This window comes from Brachyistius frenatus, unplaced genomic scaffold (genome assembly GCF_029030835.1).
Source record: "Brachyistius frenatus isolate BFR_SWC_R1_liver_20210118 unplaced genomic scaffold, ASM2903083v1 Contig_200, whole genome shotgun sequence".
In the NCBI taxonomy this organism is placed as follows: Eukaryota; Metazoa; Chordata; class Actinopteri; family Embiotocidae; genus Brachyistius; species Brachyistius frenatus.
Window position 1 is genome coordinate 435001 of NW_027210799.1, and position 21667 is coordinate 456667.

At 41.6% G+C, this 21667-nt stretch overlaps 3 protein-coding genes and 1 long non-coding RNA gene across 5 annotated transcripts in view; 2 read left to right on the forward strand and 2 right to left on the reverse strand.

Annotated features, from left to right (window-relative positions):
• runx2a (RUNX family transcription factor 2a) overlaps positions 1-451 on the forward strand; it is a 3632-nt gene extending 3181 nt beyond the window's left edge. Inside the window, exon 6 of the mRNA XM_069718850.1 lies at positions 117-451. Coding sequence (XP_069574951.1) covers positions 117-451 — 335 coding nt within the window. The remainder of the gene's footprint in view (positions 1-116) is intronic.
• Positions 452-978: 527 nt separating this feature from the next.
• On the reverse strand, positions 979-7665 carry LOC138632936 (follistatin-related protein 1-like). The gene is made up of 10 exons (XM_069718849.1): positions 7473-7665; positions 7236-7310; positions 4807-4896; positions 4238-4367; positions 4041-4070; positions 3818-3948; positions 3313-3431; positions 2722-2834; positions 2266-2376; positions 979-1548 (listed from the first exon to the last, which is right to left on the reverse strand). The coding sequence occupies exons 2-10, from the start codon at positions 7308-7310 to the stop codon at positions 1430-1432; spliced, it is 918 nt and encodes a 305-aa protein (XP_069574950.1). The 5' UTR covers positions 7473-7665; the 3' UTR covers positions 979-1429.
• A 4817-nt stretch (positions 7666-12482) lies between these two features.
• LOC138632934 (gap junction alpha-5 protein-like) lies at positions 12483-19634 on the forward strand. Its single transcript, XM_069718846.1, has 7 exons — positions 12483-12794; positions 16750-16871; positions 17471-17635; positions 17994-18287; positions 18662-18727; positions 18825-18973; positions 19073-19634. Exons 2-7 carry the CDS (start codon positions 16803-16805, stop codon positions 19536-19538), a joined length of 1209 nt encoding a protein of 402 aa, XP_069574947.1. The 5' UTR covers positions 12483-12794; positions 16750-16802; the 3' UTR covers positions 19539-19634.
• Positions 17365-19077, reverse strand: LOC138632939 (uncharacterized). Of its 2 annotated transcripts, XR_011311843.1 has the most exons (5): positions 18810-19077; positions 18633-18720; positions 18303-18408; positions 17956-18031; positions 17365-17631 (listed from the first exon to the last, which is right to left on the reverse strand). It is a non-coding gene; the product is annotated as an uncharacterized lncRNA (long non-coding RNA). The 2 variants fall into 2 exon arrangements; XR_011311842.1 differs by having other exon boundaries at positions 18303-18720.
• Positions 19635-21667: the final 2033 nt, after the last annotated feature.

The window sequence follows — 21667 nt, forward strand, 5'->3', positions numbered from 1 at the left end:
ATGTTTAGATAGTTTGATCAACAATAATCCTAATTAAAAACTTTTTTTTTTTTTTTGCTGTATTCAGCTGAAAGCTCCAGAAAGAAATTCACTCAATGTCTGCGTCCTCTCTTCAGACTGTAGATCCTTTTCTTCCTCTCTGTGGTCCAATGACGGAGGCCGTCAGGTGACCTCTCTGACGGCCTCCTTCGCTCCGACTCCCAGAATGCACCACCTGCCGGCCCTCTCCTACTCCACCCAGCATCCTCCGTACACCTCCTACCTGTCCTCTCCTCCTGCTCCTCCTCACCCTCCGCCGAGCCACGGTGGTCCCTTCCAGCCGACCTTCTACTACGGGCCGAACCAACCGCTCCAGACCGCGGGGGAGAACGTCGCCACGGCGCTGACCAATTACATCGAAGGGGCGTGTCTTTCTATGAGAGGGGAGGAGCCTGTCTGGAGACCTTATTGATTAATAAATATTTAGCATTTTATCATCTAAAAACAACGTAAACATTTAGCTTTGTTTCCGACCCACCTGTAAAAGGAAACATTTAAACGTGTGATGTTTATTTGCCGACAACTGTCTTATTTATTATCATTTGACGGCTAGTTCGTTAAACAATAATGTTTATTAGAGCAACAATGGTAGAAAAAAAATCAGCATTAACTTCACAACCAGAATGCACAAACTACATTAATAATGAAACCATAAACCCTGAATCCATTTCCAAACCATTTTACAAGCTCAACTTAATCAACAATTAGTATTTTCAACTTTCAATCATGATCACTGGAGGCATAATTAAATTTAATTAAAGTTAAGGACAGATTTAACTACAGAAAATAACATCGGCATTAGAGAGGATATCTACTTAGAAAACAGGAATATACCCTGTCTAGTCTTGGAATAATAAAACAATTAAAAATAAATTAAAGATAAAATAAAATTCATACACTTTCATGGAATACAAAAAGCCCCCCCGCCCCCCTCCCCCCCTCCAAAAAAAAGGGTGTAGAGAAATACATTCACAAGCAACTTAACAATTTACTGTAATATGAAGCGGTGAAACGATAAAACAAATCTCTATATATCATCATATCTGGATTAAAGACCACCTGGTTGCTAATTGGCTGGTGCAGGTGCAGTGGGCGTGGCCTCAGGTGGTGATGGCTCCCTGCAGGTAAACGAGGCATTCACTGACCTTTAAATACAATACGTGTATAGTCGAAAGAAAAAATACATATTGTTCCAATAGTTTGGGTCTAATTTGGTTTGTTTCTAATATTTTGTTTGTTTAATTTATTAATGAATTATGTGCATTTGACATGATAGATTTGATAAATAAAATTGTGTATTTGTTTACATCAGTGCGCCTGTTTGAAAGCAGCCTAGAAGTGAAGTGGTGAGATGACGCCCCTCTTTGAATGGAGAGTAAATCATCGTTTTTCACGGGAGGCTGTGAACCTGAACGCCGTTGAGTTCAGCGACTCTCCTGCTCCACTCGTCTTCGGTCATTTCTTCTTCCTCTCCTCCTCCCTGAACGTCTTCCTCCACCCGATGTTCTCCTGAAAACACACGATCACGTCAACGAAGACAAAACTCAGCAGCTGACGGAGGAACGAGGTGCATGAAGTCTTTCCAAAAACTCATCAACACGGAGGACTGCGGGCCAAAAAATACACTTTTATGACATTTTAAATCACCTTTCATAAAAATATTTTATATATATCTTATTTAAGACTAAATTGTCATTCTGAATCAAACATTTTAGATGAATTAAAACACTATTCTTTGATAGTAATGTTATGATTTTGCAGAAGCGTTTATATGCTTCTATTTGGTAGAATAAGTACGAGCTTGTGCCAAAAGAAAAAAAGTGTGAGTCCCAAATTATGCGGCTTTAATCTAAAGGAGAGATTAAAACACAGCTGGTTCCACCGTACTTCGCTGGTTCTCCTTTCAACCTCAAGAGCAATTAAACATGTTTAAACTTTAAAATGTAAAAAATACACATAAAAGTGTTTCGTGCAAAAAGCAGTGAGCTTTATACACGATATTAGAAATGACATTAAATAACATTTAATTACACTAAATACGAAGGAAAGAGCTTCAGGTTCGGCAGCTTCTTGAGGTTTCCACCGAATTGTGGGGTAAACGTGTGTGTGTGTGTGTGTGTGTGTGTGTGTGTGTGTGTGTGTGTGTGTGTGTGTGTGTGTGTGTGTGTGTGTGTGTGTGTGTGTGTGTGTGTGTGTGTGTGTGTGTGTGTGTGTGTGTACTCTCACCGTTGCAGGTCAGAGCGGTGCATACCCAGTTTCCACAGGCGCAAACACACTTGTTACACTCCATCTGAGTTTCAGCTCCGTCCTCGAAGACTTCATCCTCCAGGGCACACTCTACACACACACACACACACACACACACACACACACACACACACACACACACACACACACACACACACACACACACACACACACACACACACACACACACACACACACACACACACACACACACACACACACACACACAGATAGACATAAAAACACAAGCCTTGGATCAATCGCAAAGGAAGTCTGCCTCAGTTAAAATCTTCTTCATCACAGTTGGATACTCGTGTGTGTGTGTGTGTGTGTGTGTGTGTGTGTGTGTGTGTGTGTGTGTGTGTGTGTGTGTGTGTGTGTGTGTGTGTGTGTGTGTGTGTGTGTGTGTGTGTGTGTGTGTGTGTGTGTGGTTACTTCTCTCAGGTGGGTGGTAGGTGAGCGTCAGGCAGTTGATGAACTCCGTTAAACTCAGCTTCCAGTCGGCGTTTTCGTCCGACAGCTCGATCAAAGCGTCGACGCACAGAGACCTGAGACGGCCGGAGAGGTTGAGACGCAGTTTTTAACAGTCTGGACTTCAGGTGTTTATTATCGCACTCTCAGAATTACATTTTGAACTCGTAGTTCACACTTTTCTCGTGGCTAAATGACTTAAATCTATCTTTTAAATGCTGTTAAATTTGAAGCAGTCAGACCATAGATTTAGATTTTTAAACTTATTTTGAGCACAATACAATTTTCTTTTAAATAAACTGCAGTAGGAGACAGTAAAATAAAAAATAAAAAGCTCAGGTCACAAAAAAATAGGATGAAAAATGTTCCGTCTGTTTCAGCACATTTGAAAGATAAACGTTTTAGTGACGTATAAACACCTGAGATTGATATAAAGTCTCATCAGGCAGAGAGTGACGTTGTCAGGCAACCTTTTAACTTCTATTTATTTAATTATTATTATTATTTTTTTAAGTTTATATTCTGCTAAAATGATTTAATGTCTGACAGAAGCACCTGAGCAGCAGGTTGGTGTCCGGCGTGTCGGAGTACGTGAGGTTGAGAGCCGACTCGTTGTGTTTCAGGAAGCGAAAGAACTCTTTGGAGTCGAGCTGCGAATCTCCGTCATCGTACGTCTGCGACACAAACACACAGGAATAAAAAAATATATATCTTATCTAGTTATTCTATCTGATTAAGCACCATTTATAAAGGTTTTAACTAACTAATAATGTATTTATTAATGCTGAACACAGTATTTACTAACTACTACTAATGCTTTAATAAGAATAAATTCCTCGTGGCCAGATTTCTAAAATATGAAATATGAATCCATTTATAAATTGTTTTAATGATTTTTTCAGTGTAGAAGGCTTTATTAATCATTAGGTAATATTTATGATCACTTAATGTCCGGGTCCCCTTAATTAATGGCAAACAAACATCTATAACTGCAAAGCTGACGACTTGTTAGAAAGTTTCAAAGTGATTTATGAACACGTTTTTAATTCTTTTAATTCACCTTAAAGTACGTCTGCAGCACGTCGCCGCCCGACGACGCGTTGGAGGGAAGACGGTTTGAATCAGCCTCTTCCTGAATCCACTGGATCACTCTCTCCCTCAGCCAATCACGATCAGACAGGAAGCACGCGACTAACAAAAACAGACGCACGAGACTGCAGCGTAAAACTCTTGAGAAAAAAAATCATAAACAAATGTTGGATCTGAGATACTTCCTGACTTACTGGGGCTCACGTCCGTCTTTGTTGGTTCCTCTGCGAAACACAAACACATAGTCAGCTTCCACAGTGTGTGTGTGTGTGTGTGTGTGTGTGTGTGTGTGTGTGTGTGTGTGTGTGTGTGTGTGTGTGTGTGTGTGTGTGTGTGTGTGTGTGTGTGTGTGTGTGTGTGTGTGTGTGTGTGTGTGTTTAAGTGTACTGACCCAGACAGTTTCCTCTGTGCTCCACGTGGATCTTGGTTTGGGTCATGCAGGCGTCCCGGTGCAGCTCGCAGTGGTTCCTGTAGGACTTCCCGTTGCTGCCACAGACCCAGCGCTCCGACGCGTCGCACCGCTGCAGAGGAACATTTATAAATACGTTTCACAATTATTATTATTATTATTATATTTTTTTTAAAACGTTGATGCACAACATGTAGATGAAGGATCTGCAGATAAATCTGAAATGATCCAGACTCATTTAAGATCTCAAACTTTCAGCCCAGAATGAAAAGAAAATGATGAACATGTCTGACGGGTGTAATTATATATGAGATTATGCATTTTTAATTTCAAATGGTTTTCTTTTTATCGATCTCACTTTTTATTGTGTGCGTATTTTGTCATGTTTTTCTTATTGTGTGCTTATGTCATGTCATGTCATGTCATGTCATGTCATGTCATGTCATGTTATTCTAAAAGACAGGTGAGTGCAGGACTTTATATATAAAACCATTATTAATGTCAAACCCAGGTTTTTAATTCCATTGTACAGTTGTGTTCACCAACTTTACCTGTAAACAGTGACAGACCGGCTCTCCTCGGTCAGTCGACACACACTCTCGACCCGCACCACAGAAGGTCCTGGCACACACCGACTGATCCTAACACACACACACACACACACACACACACACACACACACACACACACACACACACACACACACACACACACACACACACACACACACACACACACACACACACACACACACACAGAGAGAGAGAGAGAGAGAGAGAGATGTGTCACGTTTTCATAGCAGTGTAAAGAAGCTGGAAAGTGTGTATGAGTATGTGGGTGTGTGTGTTTCACACTCCAGATGGTGACCTCTGACCTCCCACTGGGACAGACACATGCCGCTTTGAATGACAATGACTCTCTTAACACACACACACACACACACACACACACACACACACACACACACACACACACACACACACACACACACACACACACACACACACACACACACACACACACACACACAAACTAATCACCGAAGCAGCTGCACAGCGATACGGCTCATTACATTTTTTTTTTCACCATTGTTGCTTCAAGTTAAAAAGATTTTTACTCACGAGTGTCTCAGAAAGTAGGAAAAGACGGATTAACAATAAATCTCCATGTAAACCCAGTTAATTAAAAAAAAAAAAAAGTGTTTCAAGAAATCTTATTTCACAATAAAATAACTTTCTGCAGATGATGAACACACATTTAGAAATTCTGAAAATGCTCATTATACCCGACGATAAAGAAACAGGTCTACACTTGATTTCTTTACATTCCTCTTTACTTACTGGACAGAAAACCAAAAACACTTGTGTTGTTGTTGTTTTTTTTACTTGTGAGGATCTTCAATGACACGATGCTGAAACTTTTTAAATCTTCAAAAACATCCTCGCTTTAAAAAAATAAAGATTCTTGTTCCACACAAAGTTGGACAATAGTGCGCATACTCATACACACAAAACACACACACACACACACACACACACACACACACACACACACACACACACACACACACACACACACACACAATAGATGCGTCTGTCGCCTGCAGCTGACATCTGCTGCAGGGCAAACCTGCTGTTATTAACCAGCTGACTGAGCAACACACACACACACACACACACACACACACACACACACACACACACACACACACACACACACACACACACACACACACACACACACACACACACACACACACACACACACACACACACACACACACACACACACACACACACAGCGGTGTTTTGGGTGTAATTATGAGTTCATGTCTGATCCTGTCTGTGGCTGTAAAACCTCCATCTGTCTTTCTTCCCTCTTAGTCTCCATCTTCTCTTCTTAATCTCTCCTTCCTTCACTTTCACTTTCTCATCCATCATTTTCCTCACAAATCATCCTCATTACTCACTTCTTTTGTTGAGCTGTCGAGCACTTACAAAGAAATCTCCAAAATATCTCTTATCGAAAATATCTGAACGAGACAAACTGAGGTGCTCGAGTTTTCACAGATTGTATTTCTGTTTTTCTGAAAGTCTTTTTTTTTCTGTGTTACTCATCAGGTTTTAACTTTTAACTCAAAGGTGGTAAAAAAAAGACCTTCAGAGGAAACTCAAAGCCAAAACACAGCTGGGCGTGTTTTTAACCTGAATTATAGCTGCAGGGGCCAAAATGAGAGATGAACCTACTCTATGTGTGTGTGTGTGTGTGTGTGTGTGTGTGTGTGTGTGTGTGTGTGTGTGTGTGTGTGTGTGTGTGTGTGTGTGTGTGTGTGTGTGTGTGTTTTTTATGTTCCTTGGAAAACATTTTAAAGAAAATGACGGTTTTCAGAGAAAAACACATTTCACACTTCACCTCACATGCCAACACCTTCCTCGTGACCCCAAGAGATGTACACACACACACACACACACACACACACACACACACACACACACACACACACACACACACACACACACACACACACACACACACACTCCAGGGGATATTCCATATCACTGAGCATCAGTCTTTTGCGACTCCTCGTGACGGATTTACTCCGATCTTTGCAAGCCCGAACAGTTTCAGCAGCAGAAGTGGAAGACGGGAGGAAAATGTGAAATGTTTTTTAACCGTGAGGTCGTCGGTTTTCCTGTCAGCACACGTGAGCTTCAAATTCCTTCTTTTCTACACGTTTAAGAAGAAACTGTCCTGCATAAGTATGTTCGCAGTTTTGTAGGATTTAAAGCCAGAAGTCATGTAAAGACAACGCAGACACTGTTTTAAATGTTTATATTTACGGTCTTGGTCCAACTTCTGCTGTGAAACAGTCTTTTTTTTTTTTTTTTTTTAAAGTTGAGCATGAATCTGGATCATGAGAAGCAGCAGCACGATATCATCGTCATAATTATCCTCATCGGGTTTTACAGTGTGAGTTTACCTTGGCCAGAGGAGACGAGGATACAGGAGGAGAGGAGAGGAGCAACGGCAGCAGGAGCACAGACAAGGTCAACATCTGGGGAGGAGAGGAAGAGGAAGAGGAAGAGGAGAGGAAGAGGAAGAGGAAGAGGAAGAGGAAGAGGAAGAGGAGAGGAACATTAGATTCATCAGTAATCATTAAGTTATCTGAACACTAAACAAACTTCTACATGAAACTAAATTGAAAAACTGAACCAGCCTTTAAAGTGTGAGAGGAAGACGTTGCTCTGATCAACCAGTCAGCATCAAAACAGTCGTATCCCCCCAAAAAAATTAAAATTCAGCCACTTCACAAGTCAGTCAGTCAGAAGATAAATTCATCTCCAGATATCCAGAGTGTCGTCACGGATACACGTAGATGAAGAGTTTAAATCCTGCTGACGATCGGTGCAGCCGCCTGCTCTGATCTGCAGAGTTACGGAAAGAAAAGAGGAGGAGGAAGAGGAGGAGACCAGCTGTCACACAGTTCCCCCCATCCTCCTCCTTCTCCCCTCCCTCCTCCCCCCATTCCTCCCCTGAAACACACACAAAACACAAAACACAAAACACAAAACACATCCTCCTTCTGGAGGAATAATAAATTAAAGGTACACGAGCGGCCGACGTGTTCAGACAAACTTTAAACAGAGTTTTCTGACTCACCAAAAAAATGACGTAATGTACAAAAAAACCTGTGGATATTTTAACTGCTGTTTAAAGCCTGCATCATATAAAGATACAAAAACACACACGGTGTTTGTTTTTTTTAATCTACTTTTATAATTCAAAAGAGAAAGAAGATGATTTTTCTTTAAATATTCAGAGCAGGTTCACCTTTTCTCTGCCTTATTTTACGTTTTGTTGTGCTGCTGCAAAGAGACAATTCAGTTAATACGTTTTTAGTGCAATGCCAGAATTGTGGTTTTACATTTAAAGTTGAAAATCATATTTACGTGACCTTTTCACCTATAAACCTGATTGGGAACCAGAGGACACTATGCCCCGCCCACAGACATGTCAGTCAAACCAGAAAACTCCCCCCTACCCCCTCCCCCCAAAAAACATACCGCGTTTTGAGTCCTAATATCTAATTAACGATGGAATTATTTTCAGATGGACCTCCAGAAAACTAATAAGAAGGAGTGATTTTAGTGACTGAAATCATAAGAACTGCTGGAAAAAATGTATTGACTTTGTATTTCACGAGAGAACTTGAATAGGAGTCTATGGAGACAGAAGTCGACCTCTGGTGGCTCTCGATGGTATTGCAGTTTAGGGCGCTTCTGCTTTGGCCTCATTTTCAGACCAGGAAGCTATAAACACTTTTATACAGTCTACATGTTTAAAAACCCAACAAATCTCAACCTGGTGACTTTCTGTTGTAGTACCATAAACTGACCAGCAGAGGGCAGAGCAGCCAAGTTGGTCAATCGTCCCAGCTCTCTCTGACACACACACACACACACACACACACACACACACACACACACACACACACACACACACACACACACACACACACACACACACACACACATTTAAGCATGACACAGGAATATCACTGATTGGCCTCTATATTATAAAAAGAAAAACAATACTCTAAAAAAAAAAGGGCTGGCTTCTTTTTTAAACAAATCTGAAGTCTGACTGAATCCTGAATCCTGACTGGACAAACAACTCCTCATAAACAAGACGGAGCCCAAAAAAACATGAATAACAACGCACTGAACGACTGGGTTGTTGGAAGTAAACCTACGGGTAGAGTTCAGGAGGCTTTTAGCTTCAAAATATGTGGAAATGTTGGAAAGTACCAAGCAGCAGGCATACCGGACCATCGTTGTCGTGGTAACAATAACAAACACATGGTTATCATCATGACCATAGAGTATTTAAAAAAAAGTAGACGTAGCTTCCGGGCTTTAAAAAAAAAATGAGGCCGATGCAGGAGTGCCTTTGAGTGCAATACCACTGACTGCCACCAGGGATCCAAAAAGGCTCCGGCTCCATAGACCTCTTATTGGTGCGTCTGAAAATATCCACCAATTTACGTAATTACTACGTAACTTCAAACAAATCAAACTCGACGTTTGGTTTCACACGGGGACATCCAACTTCCTCCGAACAACCTCCCGATTCAGAGTTTACACTTCTTTACACTACGTCGTTTTCCTTCGCGTCGTCATTATCACGTCAACCACTAGAGGTCGCAGTTAATGCAACTTTCTGATTTTCTATTTGGGATGAACGCTCAATGAGGATCCACTTATTCGTTAGTCGGATTACAGTCTCAGTTCATATTGTACTTTGATCTATTAATGAAAATACATCGAATTAAACAGTGGACTCTGGACTTTTTCAGGGCCGGTGAGGTGGTTGGTCACGTAGCCGGTTATCCAACCTTCGTCATTTTAAAAACAATACCCACAATTCTTCAACAGGGCTGCAGGCTACTTTATTTTAATTATTTTTTTGAGAGATTTTAGAGATTACATTTGGTTCAAGTATCCCTGTACCTCTCTCTGTCAGCTGTTTGTCAGAGGAGGTGCTGAGGTTCAGATAAACCCACCCGGCCGGTGTGCGCTGCAACACCGATGGAGCGCTTCCTAAAAATAGTCCAGGGGAGGCCAGCCAGAGTGTGTGTGTGTGTGTGTGTGTGTGTGTGTGTGTGTGTGTGTGTGTGTGTGTGTGTGTGTGTGTGTGTGTGTGTGTGTGTGTGTGTGCGCGCGCGCATTATTTTAATGTGTGTGTGTGTGTTCTCTTTTAATGGAAAGTATGTTATCTCGCTTCTCGTAAGCTTAATGTAAGAAGATAACGGAGGTGTGATACATGCAAAGGCACACACTCACATGCTTTCACACACAAACACGCGCGCGCACACACACACACACACACACACACACACACACACACACACACACACACACACACACACACACACACACACACACACACACATTTAGGAGAGCAGGATGATGACAGGAACTGAAGGTCTGCGTTCACTCTCTGCCCTTCATCGTTGAATCTCTGTTTTATTATTGGTATTACTGGTTAAGCATAATAAAACAAACATGCCTGTTGACACATCCACTTGTACAAAGTTTCTAATTTATTCCGCTTTTCCGCTTTTTTTTCTCCAAAATTTAATCTCCAGACAGAGGATGAGTTGGATAAAAAAAAAAGTTTCACTGTGAAACTTTCTGAATGTGTCAGAGCTTTCGTGACCTGAAGCCTTTTTTGGAACAAGATGCAGCCTTTTCCCATTAAATCCTGTGGTGAGCAGATTAGTCAAGAGGCATAAAGTGCTGCTTCAAAAAAAGTTCAGCTTTGATGAGAAGGTCAAACCGGAAACTTTTTTTTTCTAAACTGAAAAATGTATTAATCTTCATCGTCTCAGTGCTTTATAGTCCTGGTTTGAACAGACTCTCAGCCGGAGGAGGACCAGCGCGTCTAATTACACGTCACACAATGTATAAATTCAAAACAACGCCACTGTTTGAGTCTGAACTTTACAGAACACCTTCACCACAGCTCAGCCTCTTCGACACAAGATACCAGCTTCAAACTGGGTTCCTGGTTGTGCAGTGTCCATGTTTTTTTAGCAGTCACATGGTGTAACCGCCGACTCGCATGAATTACTGGGAAGACATGCTCGAAAATGACCCCCCTATCCCCCCCCGCCCTCCATCCCCTCCCCCCTACCCCCTCACCGGAGGAAACTAGGGTGACACTATCACAAGTTCTGCAGGGAGGAACAAATAAAACAGACGAAAACCCACCAAAGGCTTCAGGCAGAAGAAATACTGTCATAAATATTGAACCCGATGGTCATAAACCGCCGTCACATGTCGCAGATGCTGATCTGAACTATGAAAAACTTGCACTGGCACCTCTGGACATATATATATATATATTTTGTAAACAAATAAACGAACATGGACTGAATTTCAATTTGAACTGTTTTAGATTCAAATATGAACTGAAATCAGAGAAAAAAAACAAAAAAAACCCAACATTAAAAACTGAAGAATTGTCCTCACAGGAGTTAGAAAGCAGTCGGAAACACAGCTGCTGGGAATAAACGTGTTTTTATGTGTTAGTGTATATAATTTGATTAAAAAAAATAAAAAATGAAACTCTCTGATTGGCTGAGATGATATTAAAAGAGGGTAAATAAAAAAATAAAGAGATGTGATATGAAAGAGAGAAGCAGGAATTTGTAATAAAACCACATATTTCTGAATGAGCTGCTTGTTTTGTTTATATACCCATAGACACCAACACTGTTGTTTGTCGCAGGCCCCGCCCACTCCACCAGTCCCGTTGCAGCCATATATGGCGGTTAAATTGTTTTTAGTGGCGACAACCTCCACAAAATGACTCGTTTTTACGATCAGAATTTGATCCATTCACTACAGAAAGGGGCCAAACGATCAAATTATTTACACCAGTTTAAGTTAGCACGGAGTTAAACTGGAATTAAGCCAGCTTGGCGCACACAGGGAATGTCTCACCAGACACCACATTTTTGAGTAAATTTAAAGATAATAGAAAAGCTATTTGATTCAAATCATTTTTTTTAGTACACTGACATCAGCACGGGTGTGGACCGTGTGAATAAACAACATTTTAAGGTATGTTACTGGTTGCTACAGATAAAGATCCAACTCCACCACAAAGTCCCAAAATAAACTGCAGCAGTAAAAGAAAAAATGCCACAGAGGAAGAACGAATCCCTTCATAAAAGTAATAATCAAATCCTGAGAGTTCATAACTATGAAGCGGTTGATGAAACACAGGTTTATTCAGAAATATTTTTGGGATAAAATGTGCACACTAAATGATGAGATGTTTCACTATTAGTGCATTAAAGCCCACTCGCTGTGGTTGAAAGGTATAAAACGGTTGATTGCGGATTATTACTTTGGTTCGAGAGGCGCAGACGAACGTATACGGAGAAAGAAAGAGGTGACGTAGGAATGCAGGACTGGGGAGTCCGAGCCATTGTGTCCCGATACAATAATGTGACTTCCTTTACATGCCAGACACCCACAAACACACACATGCACGCATACGTTGGAGTTGAATAGCAGGCAGCGAGGCACCAGGCCCACTTCCTCTGGAGATGTGGATGAAGGAGGGCGAGAGAGAGGGAGGTTAGAGAGAGAGAGAGAGAGAGAGAGAGAGAGAGAGGCTGGTATAAACTACAGTCTCACACACGTTTCATTCAGTTCACATCTCTGGACACAAACCGCTCACATCTGTCCCCATCTGGACCGACTCTCCGTCCACCGTCTTCATCCGTCCGCCCGACAAACAGTTCTGTCAACTTCAAAACGCCACTCACAGCTGGAGACCCGCTGTCACCCACAGCTAACAAAACTGGGAAGAACATCTGCTTCTGCAGGTCCCTGAGCATCACCTCTGAAGTGCCTTGCTCAAAAGGTGCCGCGAACAACAGCTGCAAGAAAAGAGGCATCAAGAAAAGTTGATCTCAGGCAGGAATCATCAGGTCACCTGAACAGATCCAAGCGGCGTAAATCAGGTAAAAAGTGCAAAGTCTTTATGGTTTTAATGCAAATTACTGCCAACAGTTTGGTTTTAATTTGAAGCTAAAGTTGCAAAATATTTCCTTAAATATTCAATGTAAAAAAAAAAAAAAAAAAAGAACAAACATTTTAATTCAATTTGGGTTTTTTTTTTTTTTCCACTTTTTCAGTGTTTTCTTATTAACTTTATTGTTATCAGAAAATAACTACTTCTAATAAAACCTTTTTTTTAAGACCTCAATGATTGACAGTTTTCTGTTAAGAGAACCGCAAAACATCTTGTTTTTTTTAATTACTAAATATGATTTGCTAGAAAACCAGAGCAGCTTCATCAACAGAGATCTTAAAGGAGTCACTGTTTCTTAAAAAGTGCAACTTTTCTGCAAAAAAGAAAAGAGATAATTTTTTTTGTCATATTCTTATGGTTTCAATTTCTTAAATTCATGTTGAGTCTTTCATCGTGGGAAAAATATCTGAAAGAGTTAAAAAAAATTGAGTAAACTATTGAGATTTTGATATATTTCTTGTTTTTCTCTCCAAATGAATCCTCCCGCTTTCTATTTATGATGATTAATACTTTCAGTTGCTGAATATCATGAGTGTGTAGTTAAAATTAAATCTTGTTATCGGATTGAAAACATCCTCAGGTCTGAGCGATGTCTGTGATTCATCATTTATTATTGTAAATCAGCAAAGGAAACTAAGGTCCTTTGTGTGTGTGTGTGTGTGTGTGTGTGTGTGTGTGTGTGTGTGTGTGTGTGTGTGTGTGTGTGTGTGTGTGTGTGTGTGTGTGTGTGTGTGTGTGTGTGTGTGTGTGTGTCCGTTATCAAGACAGGATGCAGAACAATACTGGGTGCTGGATAATGGACACACACGAACGCACACACACACACACACACACACACATGTAAGCTGAGGTCAAGAGAAAGTCTATACAAGGAAGTAATATTGTTATTAATGACACAGGGAGCACTTGTGAAAGACAGAAACACACACACACACACACGCACACACACACACACACACACACACACACACACACACACACACACACACACACACACACACACACACACACACACACACACACACACACACACACACACACACACACACAATTTGGTTCAAGCCTATAAGGGTTTAACAAAAACAGGAAGGGATGGGCATTTCAAGGGGCATTTAATAAATAAGTTGCAAAGAAAAAAAAAAACCCTGTGAGATCTGATTTTAAAAAGTTCTCAGACTTCTTTTAAAATGTTTTTGTCTTATTTCTCTACAAGCAGAATTTTAAGTTCATTATATCTTCATCTTTCATCTGAGATTAGACTTTTTTTTTGTCCAATGCCGACTCTGAAAAAGACTTTAAAGACTGAATTTTGCCTTGAGAAAGTTAAATATACAAAGTTATCTATCAATAACAAATACGAATAAAAAGGGTTTACAGACAGATCGAGAATGTGACACGTGCACACGGATTCCCGTACACCCCAAAAATAGGTTTTATTAGGCACTTAGATATTTGCATGTGATTTATATTGTTTCATTGAGATCGACTTAGATAATTCAATCTATAGACAGATTTAGTATCAAATTTGAAAGAGTAAGATGCATTTTTTTTTAATAAACAACGTTTTTGTGTAAAAAAAAAAAATCCATTGTAGGTTGTTCAGTTGATGAAAAAAAAATAAAAGGCTTAAAAGAACAAATTGAAAACAGCCGTATCACTTTTATAACCTTAAATCATTAAATCAAACAAAAATATATTTCTAATACCTTTTATTTCTTGACCCTTTTTGTCCTTTTTTGTGTCCATTTCTTTCTTATCTCAGCAATCTACATCATTTGAACAATTTTGCAGAATAAAAATGAATACAATAATATATATATATATATATAGACAATGGATTCAATAATTAATTAATGATCTAAAAATGGATATGGCTCTAAAACATAAACAGGAACCTACAGAAAAGGAGAAAATTCTCTATAATGACAGAATCTTTGAAGTATTGTTATTATTATTTCAATAAAAATTGCAAAAACAGGTATATTTTCATCAGCTAGGATTAAAGATGCCCACCAAACATTCTTTTAATATATAAAATACTATGTAATATAATGTGGGTCTGATACTGTTTTTCCCCCATACACAATTTTTTTTTTATAATCCCATAAAAATCTTTATAAAGACACCTACTCCTTCTCCTGTCAATCTCAAATTTCCATATCACACATGTATAAATTGAATATTGAATGAAGATCTGTTTCTAAACTATTTGTGATGTCACAAATCCTGCTCGTAGGCCCGCCCCTTAAAATCAGTTTTTCGTTGAACACCGACAAACTTTCAGCAGCTGAATGTGAAAACAGACTTCCAGTGTCAAACTCTGAACAAACATTACTCTGCACAGAAAAGCTTAGAAATTCAACTGCGGAAGAAGAAAAACACACATTGAAGCAATGAACAATGAATAAGCAACACTGGGCAGTTGGATGGTGGATTATCTGGGCAAGATAATCTTAAAAATGCTGCAAGTTTATGTTGTATGCCAAGAACGAGAGACGGGTACACAGAGACAGAAAGTATCACAACGCTTTAAAAAAATGCCACCAAATTTGTCCAATTATGTCACAAACAGTAAAACACACGTTCAGATTTATGCTCAAAATGACGTGAACAATCTGCGTTTCATTGACTCACGAGGAGGCATTTCCTTCAGGACAAACTCAAAGAGTTTCATACTGTAAGATGTAAATGAACACTGCAGCCTGTAGGGGGCGATAATCAGGCTGCACGCTTCTGATATGGTACGGATTTCACAGAGGCAGAGGCGTACCCATATTAAGTGACACAGGAAGGAGAAAGACGGCCATGTGTGTGTGTGTGTGTGTGTGTGTGTGTGTTTACAGTAGACGTCTAGTTTTCCTTCCCCAGAGGACTAAACGGAGAGACGGGAGGGGAGTGTGGGAACAGAGAGTGAAGCTAAACTAAGACATGGGCATAGACATTTTTATTAATGGGGTCAGGGCCGAGGTGGGGCTGGTGGGAAAGGGAGGGGGGGGGGGTCAGCGGGGTCAAGATGATAGTAGAACACACACAATTACTTGCACACACACACACACACACACACACACACACACACACACACACACACACACACACACGCTATCCAACAACAATAGTGTACGCTGTATTCTTAATGGCAGAAATCTTTTACAAATTTCCATAAAACTGGTAAGTTTTTGTCTTTTCTTTTTACCAGGTGGTTACGTTTACGTAGGAAAATAAAACCACGTGTTTTGGGTCAGGTCACTTGCACTTGGACTTTCTTTAAATAAATCCACGCCATTTTCTTGAGGACTCGAACTGTTAAGCTGTTTTTAACGGCAACCAACCGTGACGTCGCCCGTCGGTTCGTGAAATGCTGTTCTGAAGCTTCGAGTTCGAGGCTTTACTACCGTACAGACGTTTAGCTTCAGGTCTGAAAAATGGTTCTGATCCAGAAGTGCCTTTCAGCTGCAATACCAGCGAGTGCCACTAGAGGTCGGCTCCAAAAAGCCTCCGGCTCCATAGACTCCCATTCAACTTCTCTCATCAAATCCAAAGTGAATAAAATGTGTCCATCAGTTATCTCGGTGTTGTTAGCTAAAGTCACTCCTTCTTATTAGTTTTCTGGAGGTCCATCTGAAAATAATCCCTCATTCATTAGAAAAGAAGATTCAAGAAGACCTGTTTTTGGGGGCGTGTCTGTTTGATTGACAGGTCTGTGGCGCAAAAAAAGAGATACACTTATTTTCTTCGGCCTGCTTTAGCCGGACTTCAAACTCGACTTAAAGTCTTCTGGACGTTATCACCTCATACACACATGAACAACTTAGTTAAAATAAATCAAAAATAAATGAGCGTATGGGACGTACCTGAACGCACCGCGTGACCTCTCTGTTCCTCAGGTGAATCCTGTGACTGCTGAGAGATCATCGTGAGTCCTGACCTGTAGTCGGTCATGGCAGACTGGAGCCTTCTGGGAAACTTCCTGGAGGAAGTACAGGAGCACTCGACCTCCATTGGCAAAGTACGACGCACAAACACACACACACACACACACACTTCACACACACACACACACACACACACACACACACACACACACACACACACACACACACACACACACACACACACACACACACACACACACACACTTCACACACATTGCAATGCCAGGCAGCGCGGCATCAGTCAGACGTCATCTGCACATGATGGACAAAAATATACACACACTCAGAATAGACCATTTAACGTATTTCCAAATCATCCTGTTTAGTTTCTGTGTCCTGACTCACGGTTTGTGTCTCCGGTCCGCTAATAATAAGCAAGACATGAAGTTTATTTAAATTCAAGTGTTTCCATAAAACTGCTGAGAAAAGTCTTGAAATAATCAAACATTAGTCATTTTCATAGGTTTGTATATAAAATGTAAAAATCAATAACAATTTAGTCTGAAATCTGTAATTCATTATTGAACTGAATTAAAGGGCAATTCCGTCAAATTTACACCCATTTTTAAATCTAAAAGTCCCTCTAAAAAATAAAAAGATTAATATTGTTTGGACACAGATTTAGAGGGTTTTGTATCCCTTATTTTGTTGTTGTTTGTTTTTTACTCCACAGGTGTGGCTGACCATCCTGTTCATCTTCCGTATCCTGGTGATCGGGACGGCGGCCGAGTCGACGTGGGGAGACGAACAGGAAGATTTCAACTGTGACACCGAACAGCCGGGTTGCGAGAACGTCTGCTACGACCGAGCTTTCCCGATAGCCCACATACGATACTGGGTAAATAAAACGTCACAACAAAAAGGTCACAGCATGTGAAAAAAAAACCCAACAAAAAAACAGAAGTTAAACCTGCTGCTGACAATGAAATTGAAGAGATTAAATGAAGAGAAATTAAAGAATTCATTTTAAAGCTTTAGATCCTAAAGTTGACTTAAAGGGCCGTTCTGGTGGTTTTACTTCAATCTGAGAACGACAAATTATACATATTTACTGACCATTTTGATGCAAGTAAATTAAAATGAACACACGTCCTACATTTTCGGCTGATTTCATGCAAAATGTTTTGCATTATTCCTTTAATTCGGAGTCTGACCGACCTGTTTCTGATTGTGAATCCGTCTGTCGACTTCCTCAGGTGCTCCAAATCGTGTTCGTGTCCACGCCCAGTCTCATCTACGTGGGTCACGCCATGCACATCGTCCGCAGTGAGGAGAAGAGGAGGAGCCGGGAGGAGGAGGAGGAGGGAGGGGACGGCGGAGGAAGAGAGGAGGACCCGGGAGGAGGAGGAGGAGGAAGAGGAGGAGGAGGCGGAGAGACACACGGGAGGAAGGAGGAGAAAAACGAAGGTTCATCATCAGGTCGGATTCGTCTGAGAGGAGCGCTGCTGCAGACCTACGTACTGAGTATACTGATACGCAGCGTCATGGAGGTAAACGGTACTCACACCACCTCGGTGCTTTTTGTTTTGGTTTCATGGCACATGTTCTGCAGGGTTTCAGCCTCAGCGCTCTGTTCGAGCTGTTTTCAGCAGGCAAGATGATAAATCCACGCTTCAAAAAAAGTGAACAAATGAGCGGCCGAAGCTCCAGGAGACGGTGGAGACCAAAAATAGAGCTGAAAGTCAGAGTCGGTGTTGCATTAATTAGATCTACGATAGAAAAGAAAATTAATGCCACCGAGCAGGAATAAATGAATGAAAGAGCAATATGACAAAATCAGTAAGTTAAGCTTTCAGTATCGGGATGAAGTAGCTGATGAAAAACAGTGTACATACTTTTAAAACCCAACCGTCCCTCCGTCCAGGTCGTGTTTCTGAGTCTCCAGTACTTCCTGTATGGAATTTTCCTCCATTCTCTGTATGTCTGCAAGGTAAAAACACTAATTATTTACATTTCAATCTCTGCAGTAAAACGTAATATTCATGCGCGTAGTCACCGTCTCTCCCTCTGACCGTCTCGTCGTTCAGGCCTGGCCGTGTCCACATCCGGTCAACTGTTACGTCTCCAGGCCGACGGAGAAAAACGTCTTCATAGTGTTCATGCTGGCGGTGTCGGGCATCTCTCTGGTGCTCAGCGTGCTCGAACTGCAGCACCTGGCGTGGAGACACTGTTGCAGGTGTGAGGGACGGGGTTTGAAATATCCAAATTCAACTACTTTAAATACTTTAAAATAGATTCAGAAACTACTTCTTTTTTTTTTTTTTTTTTTCTGCAGGAAATTGTTCTCTGCAAAGGCCGTCCCTGCTGCTGATGCCAATCTGAGCCGACAGCGCTCCCTGTCTCCTCCCCTACCCTCGACCCCGCCTCCAGACTTCAGCCAGTGCGTCTCTGGCTCCTCCCACTTCCTCCCGCCCCCTTTCCCCAACCACCGGCTGGCCCACCAGCAAAACTCAGAGAACATGGCCACCGAGAAGCACAAAATGATCGCCGCAGTGGATGAGGTCAACTTCCTCCAGATAAGCTGCTACTCGCCCGGCTGGCAGAAGACCGGTGGCGGTCAGATCCAAGATGGTGGATACCTGACGACGGACACCGGCGGCTACGGCCCGGAGAGCAGGGACGTCGGCTGCCCTCAGACCCAAAATGGCGGCCCAGATGTGCTGATGCAGAAGGACAAGCGGAGATTCAGCAAAATCAGCGGGACGAGCACCCGGACGAGGACGGACGACCTCTCAGTTTAGAAACAAACCCGGGACGGACGGACTAAACTACACACACACACACACACACACACACACACACACACACACACACACACACACACACACACACACACACACACACACACACACACACACACACACACACACACACACACACACACTTCTCATCTAAAACCGCTGCAGGAATCAGAGACTTTGCCTTCAGCATGATCACCAGCTGTCTGTCTGCCTCTGTTTTTCCTGCATTGATGTGAAACTATATTTGCAGACGTATTCGCTGAGTTTCCGTCTCAAACACCCGGTCACATTTTGTTTAAAACTTTTTAGGGAACAGAAAGAAGTCGCGTTGAGCGAAGGTGGCGGGGAGCTACGATTCGGTTGTTGTTGGAGAACCCCGTTGCCGTGGCGCCACAGTTCAGGTGATTGACAGCGAATGTTTTCCCCTCAGAAGGTCCCAGTGGAACTCGGTGTTGACAGTCTGACTCCGGGGGGACGGACTCTTTGGTGCACAACTCCCGGCGATGTAAAGAAACAAAACACCTGCAGTCTCCTGAGCTGACGCGTCTTCTCCTTCGGTCTCGGACGGTGAAGCTCCGCCCCCTCTTGAAACGTGAACGCCACTAAGAAACATCTCGCCCGGCTCGCCGCTTCGTCGCCGTGGACTTTTGGAAGCGTTTCACGGGTCTCTGTTCACAATTTCCAAAAGTTTGACACAAAATTTTATGTCTTTTACGATCAAGTTTTTACGTCCACGTTGAAATCGCAAATGCGCGACGTCACATCTGTTCGTGAGCAACAGAAACGGCCTTCGAACTTTTTGACCCTCTTGGCACCGGCCGAAACCGACAAAGACCGGATAAACCCACGAAGACGGTTTTCCACCAGCCAGAACAAACTGTTTAGTCTTCGACGGTCAGGAAGGAGAATAAACTTTAAGTCTGGGAAAAAGCGCCGGACAACAGGTGGAACCGCCGGACACAAATGTTTGGAGTTGTGTTCGTACACGGGCGCCTCAAAATCCTGCAGGGTCGTCAGGATTGTGACTTTTTTGTTTTTGTAAACGGAACAAACTTGGACGGTTTCAGTGTTTTTATACGGGGTGACATTTATGAAAAAAAAAAAAAAAAAAAAGGAGGACAAAGGCACAGAGTTGACGTGATATTCCTGGAGGGGAAGATGTGGGCGGCCCGGACCGCACGGAGGCAATCTTCAATCTCATTCTTGACATATATGAACGTCGCAAATGCCAAACGTGGCAAAAAGTATGAATGAGTACAGCTGCGGTGACGAGATCTGAAGACTCGAGATCACAGTCGTTCCATTATCACACTTTCATCTGCAGACTGTCGTCACCAGCTGACTTAAAAGACAAAAAAAAAAATAGGATTCGGTCCAACTTGATCCAATCGGTCATCACGTCCAAACCATAAAGCATTCGTAATCGTCCCGACAGTAATAAAGTGCATCTGTGACCTAACAGGCACATCAAAGGACGACTGCAGAGCAACTGACAGTGTCGAGGCACTCAGATTCGTTTTTAGAAGCCGAAATACGGAACAACGTATATTTGTTTTAACAATTATCTTTAATATCATCTAAAGGCAGAACGCTATAAAAATGGTTGCTAATGTGATTTTACATGAAAGATTTTTGGAGGTCTATAAATCTTAAAAAATATAAAGTTTTATGTCACTGATAGATTTTATAAAAGGATATTTTTTTCCAATAACGTTTAGACCACCGGCTGCAATGGAATTTTAAATGATCTTAAAATCCAGATATTGTGAAGGTAGTTCTGACTGGCCGTCATCTCAATTCAATACAACCTCTTTAGGTTGATCATTTTTGCACTGGAACTTAACCGGGAGTGATTTTGTGAAAATGTTCTGTTTTATAATTTTTTTACTCCACATCAGAGAGTCCAACCTGTTTTGTGCTTGTTTGAGTTGTAACTACACAGAAGTGCCTGTTTGATACGGAAAATGTTCATCCAGCTGTTTCACTAAATGCTGCTTGTATCTTTGCACCGGCGTTGGTTTTTAACCACTTCGACTCTTTTTCCTCATGTAAGTCCTAAACTGTAGTAGTTTGGATGACTACTGGTGAGTTTGTTCTGCACTGCATTATGGGAATTTTATCTATGAACA

Bases quoted from the DNA above. Each gene is read 5' to 3' on its own strand.
- LOC138632936 (XM_069718849.1), bottom strand. From the start codon at position 7,310: ATGTTGACCTTGTCTGTGCTCCTGCTGCCGTTGCTCCTCTCCTCTCCT. The intron at 4,368-4,806 runs GTAAAGTTGGTG...GTTCCTCTGCAG, and splicing joins CGGTCTGTCACTGTTTACAG to CGGTGCGACGCGTCGGAGCG. The intron at 4,071-4,237 runs GTCAGTACACTT...TGTGTTTCGCAG, and splicing joins GCACAGAGGAAACTGTCTGG to AGGAACCAACAAAGACGGAC.
- LOC138632934 (XM_069718846.1), top strand. From the start codon at position 16,803: ATGGCAGACTGGAGCCTTCTGGGAAACTTCCTGGAGGAAGTACAGGAG. The intron at 16,872-17,470 runs GTACGACGCACA...TTTACTCCACAG, and splicing joins ACTCGACCTCCATTGGCAAA to GTGTGGCTGACCATCCTGTT. The intron at 18,974-19,072 runs GTGTGAGGGACG...TTTTTTCTGCAG, and splicing joins GCGTGGAGACACTGTTGCAG to GAAATTGTTCTCTGCAAAGG.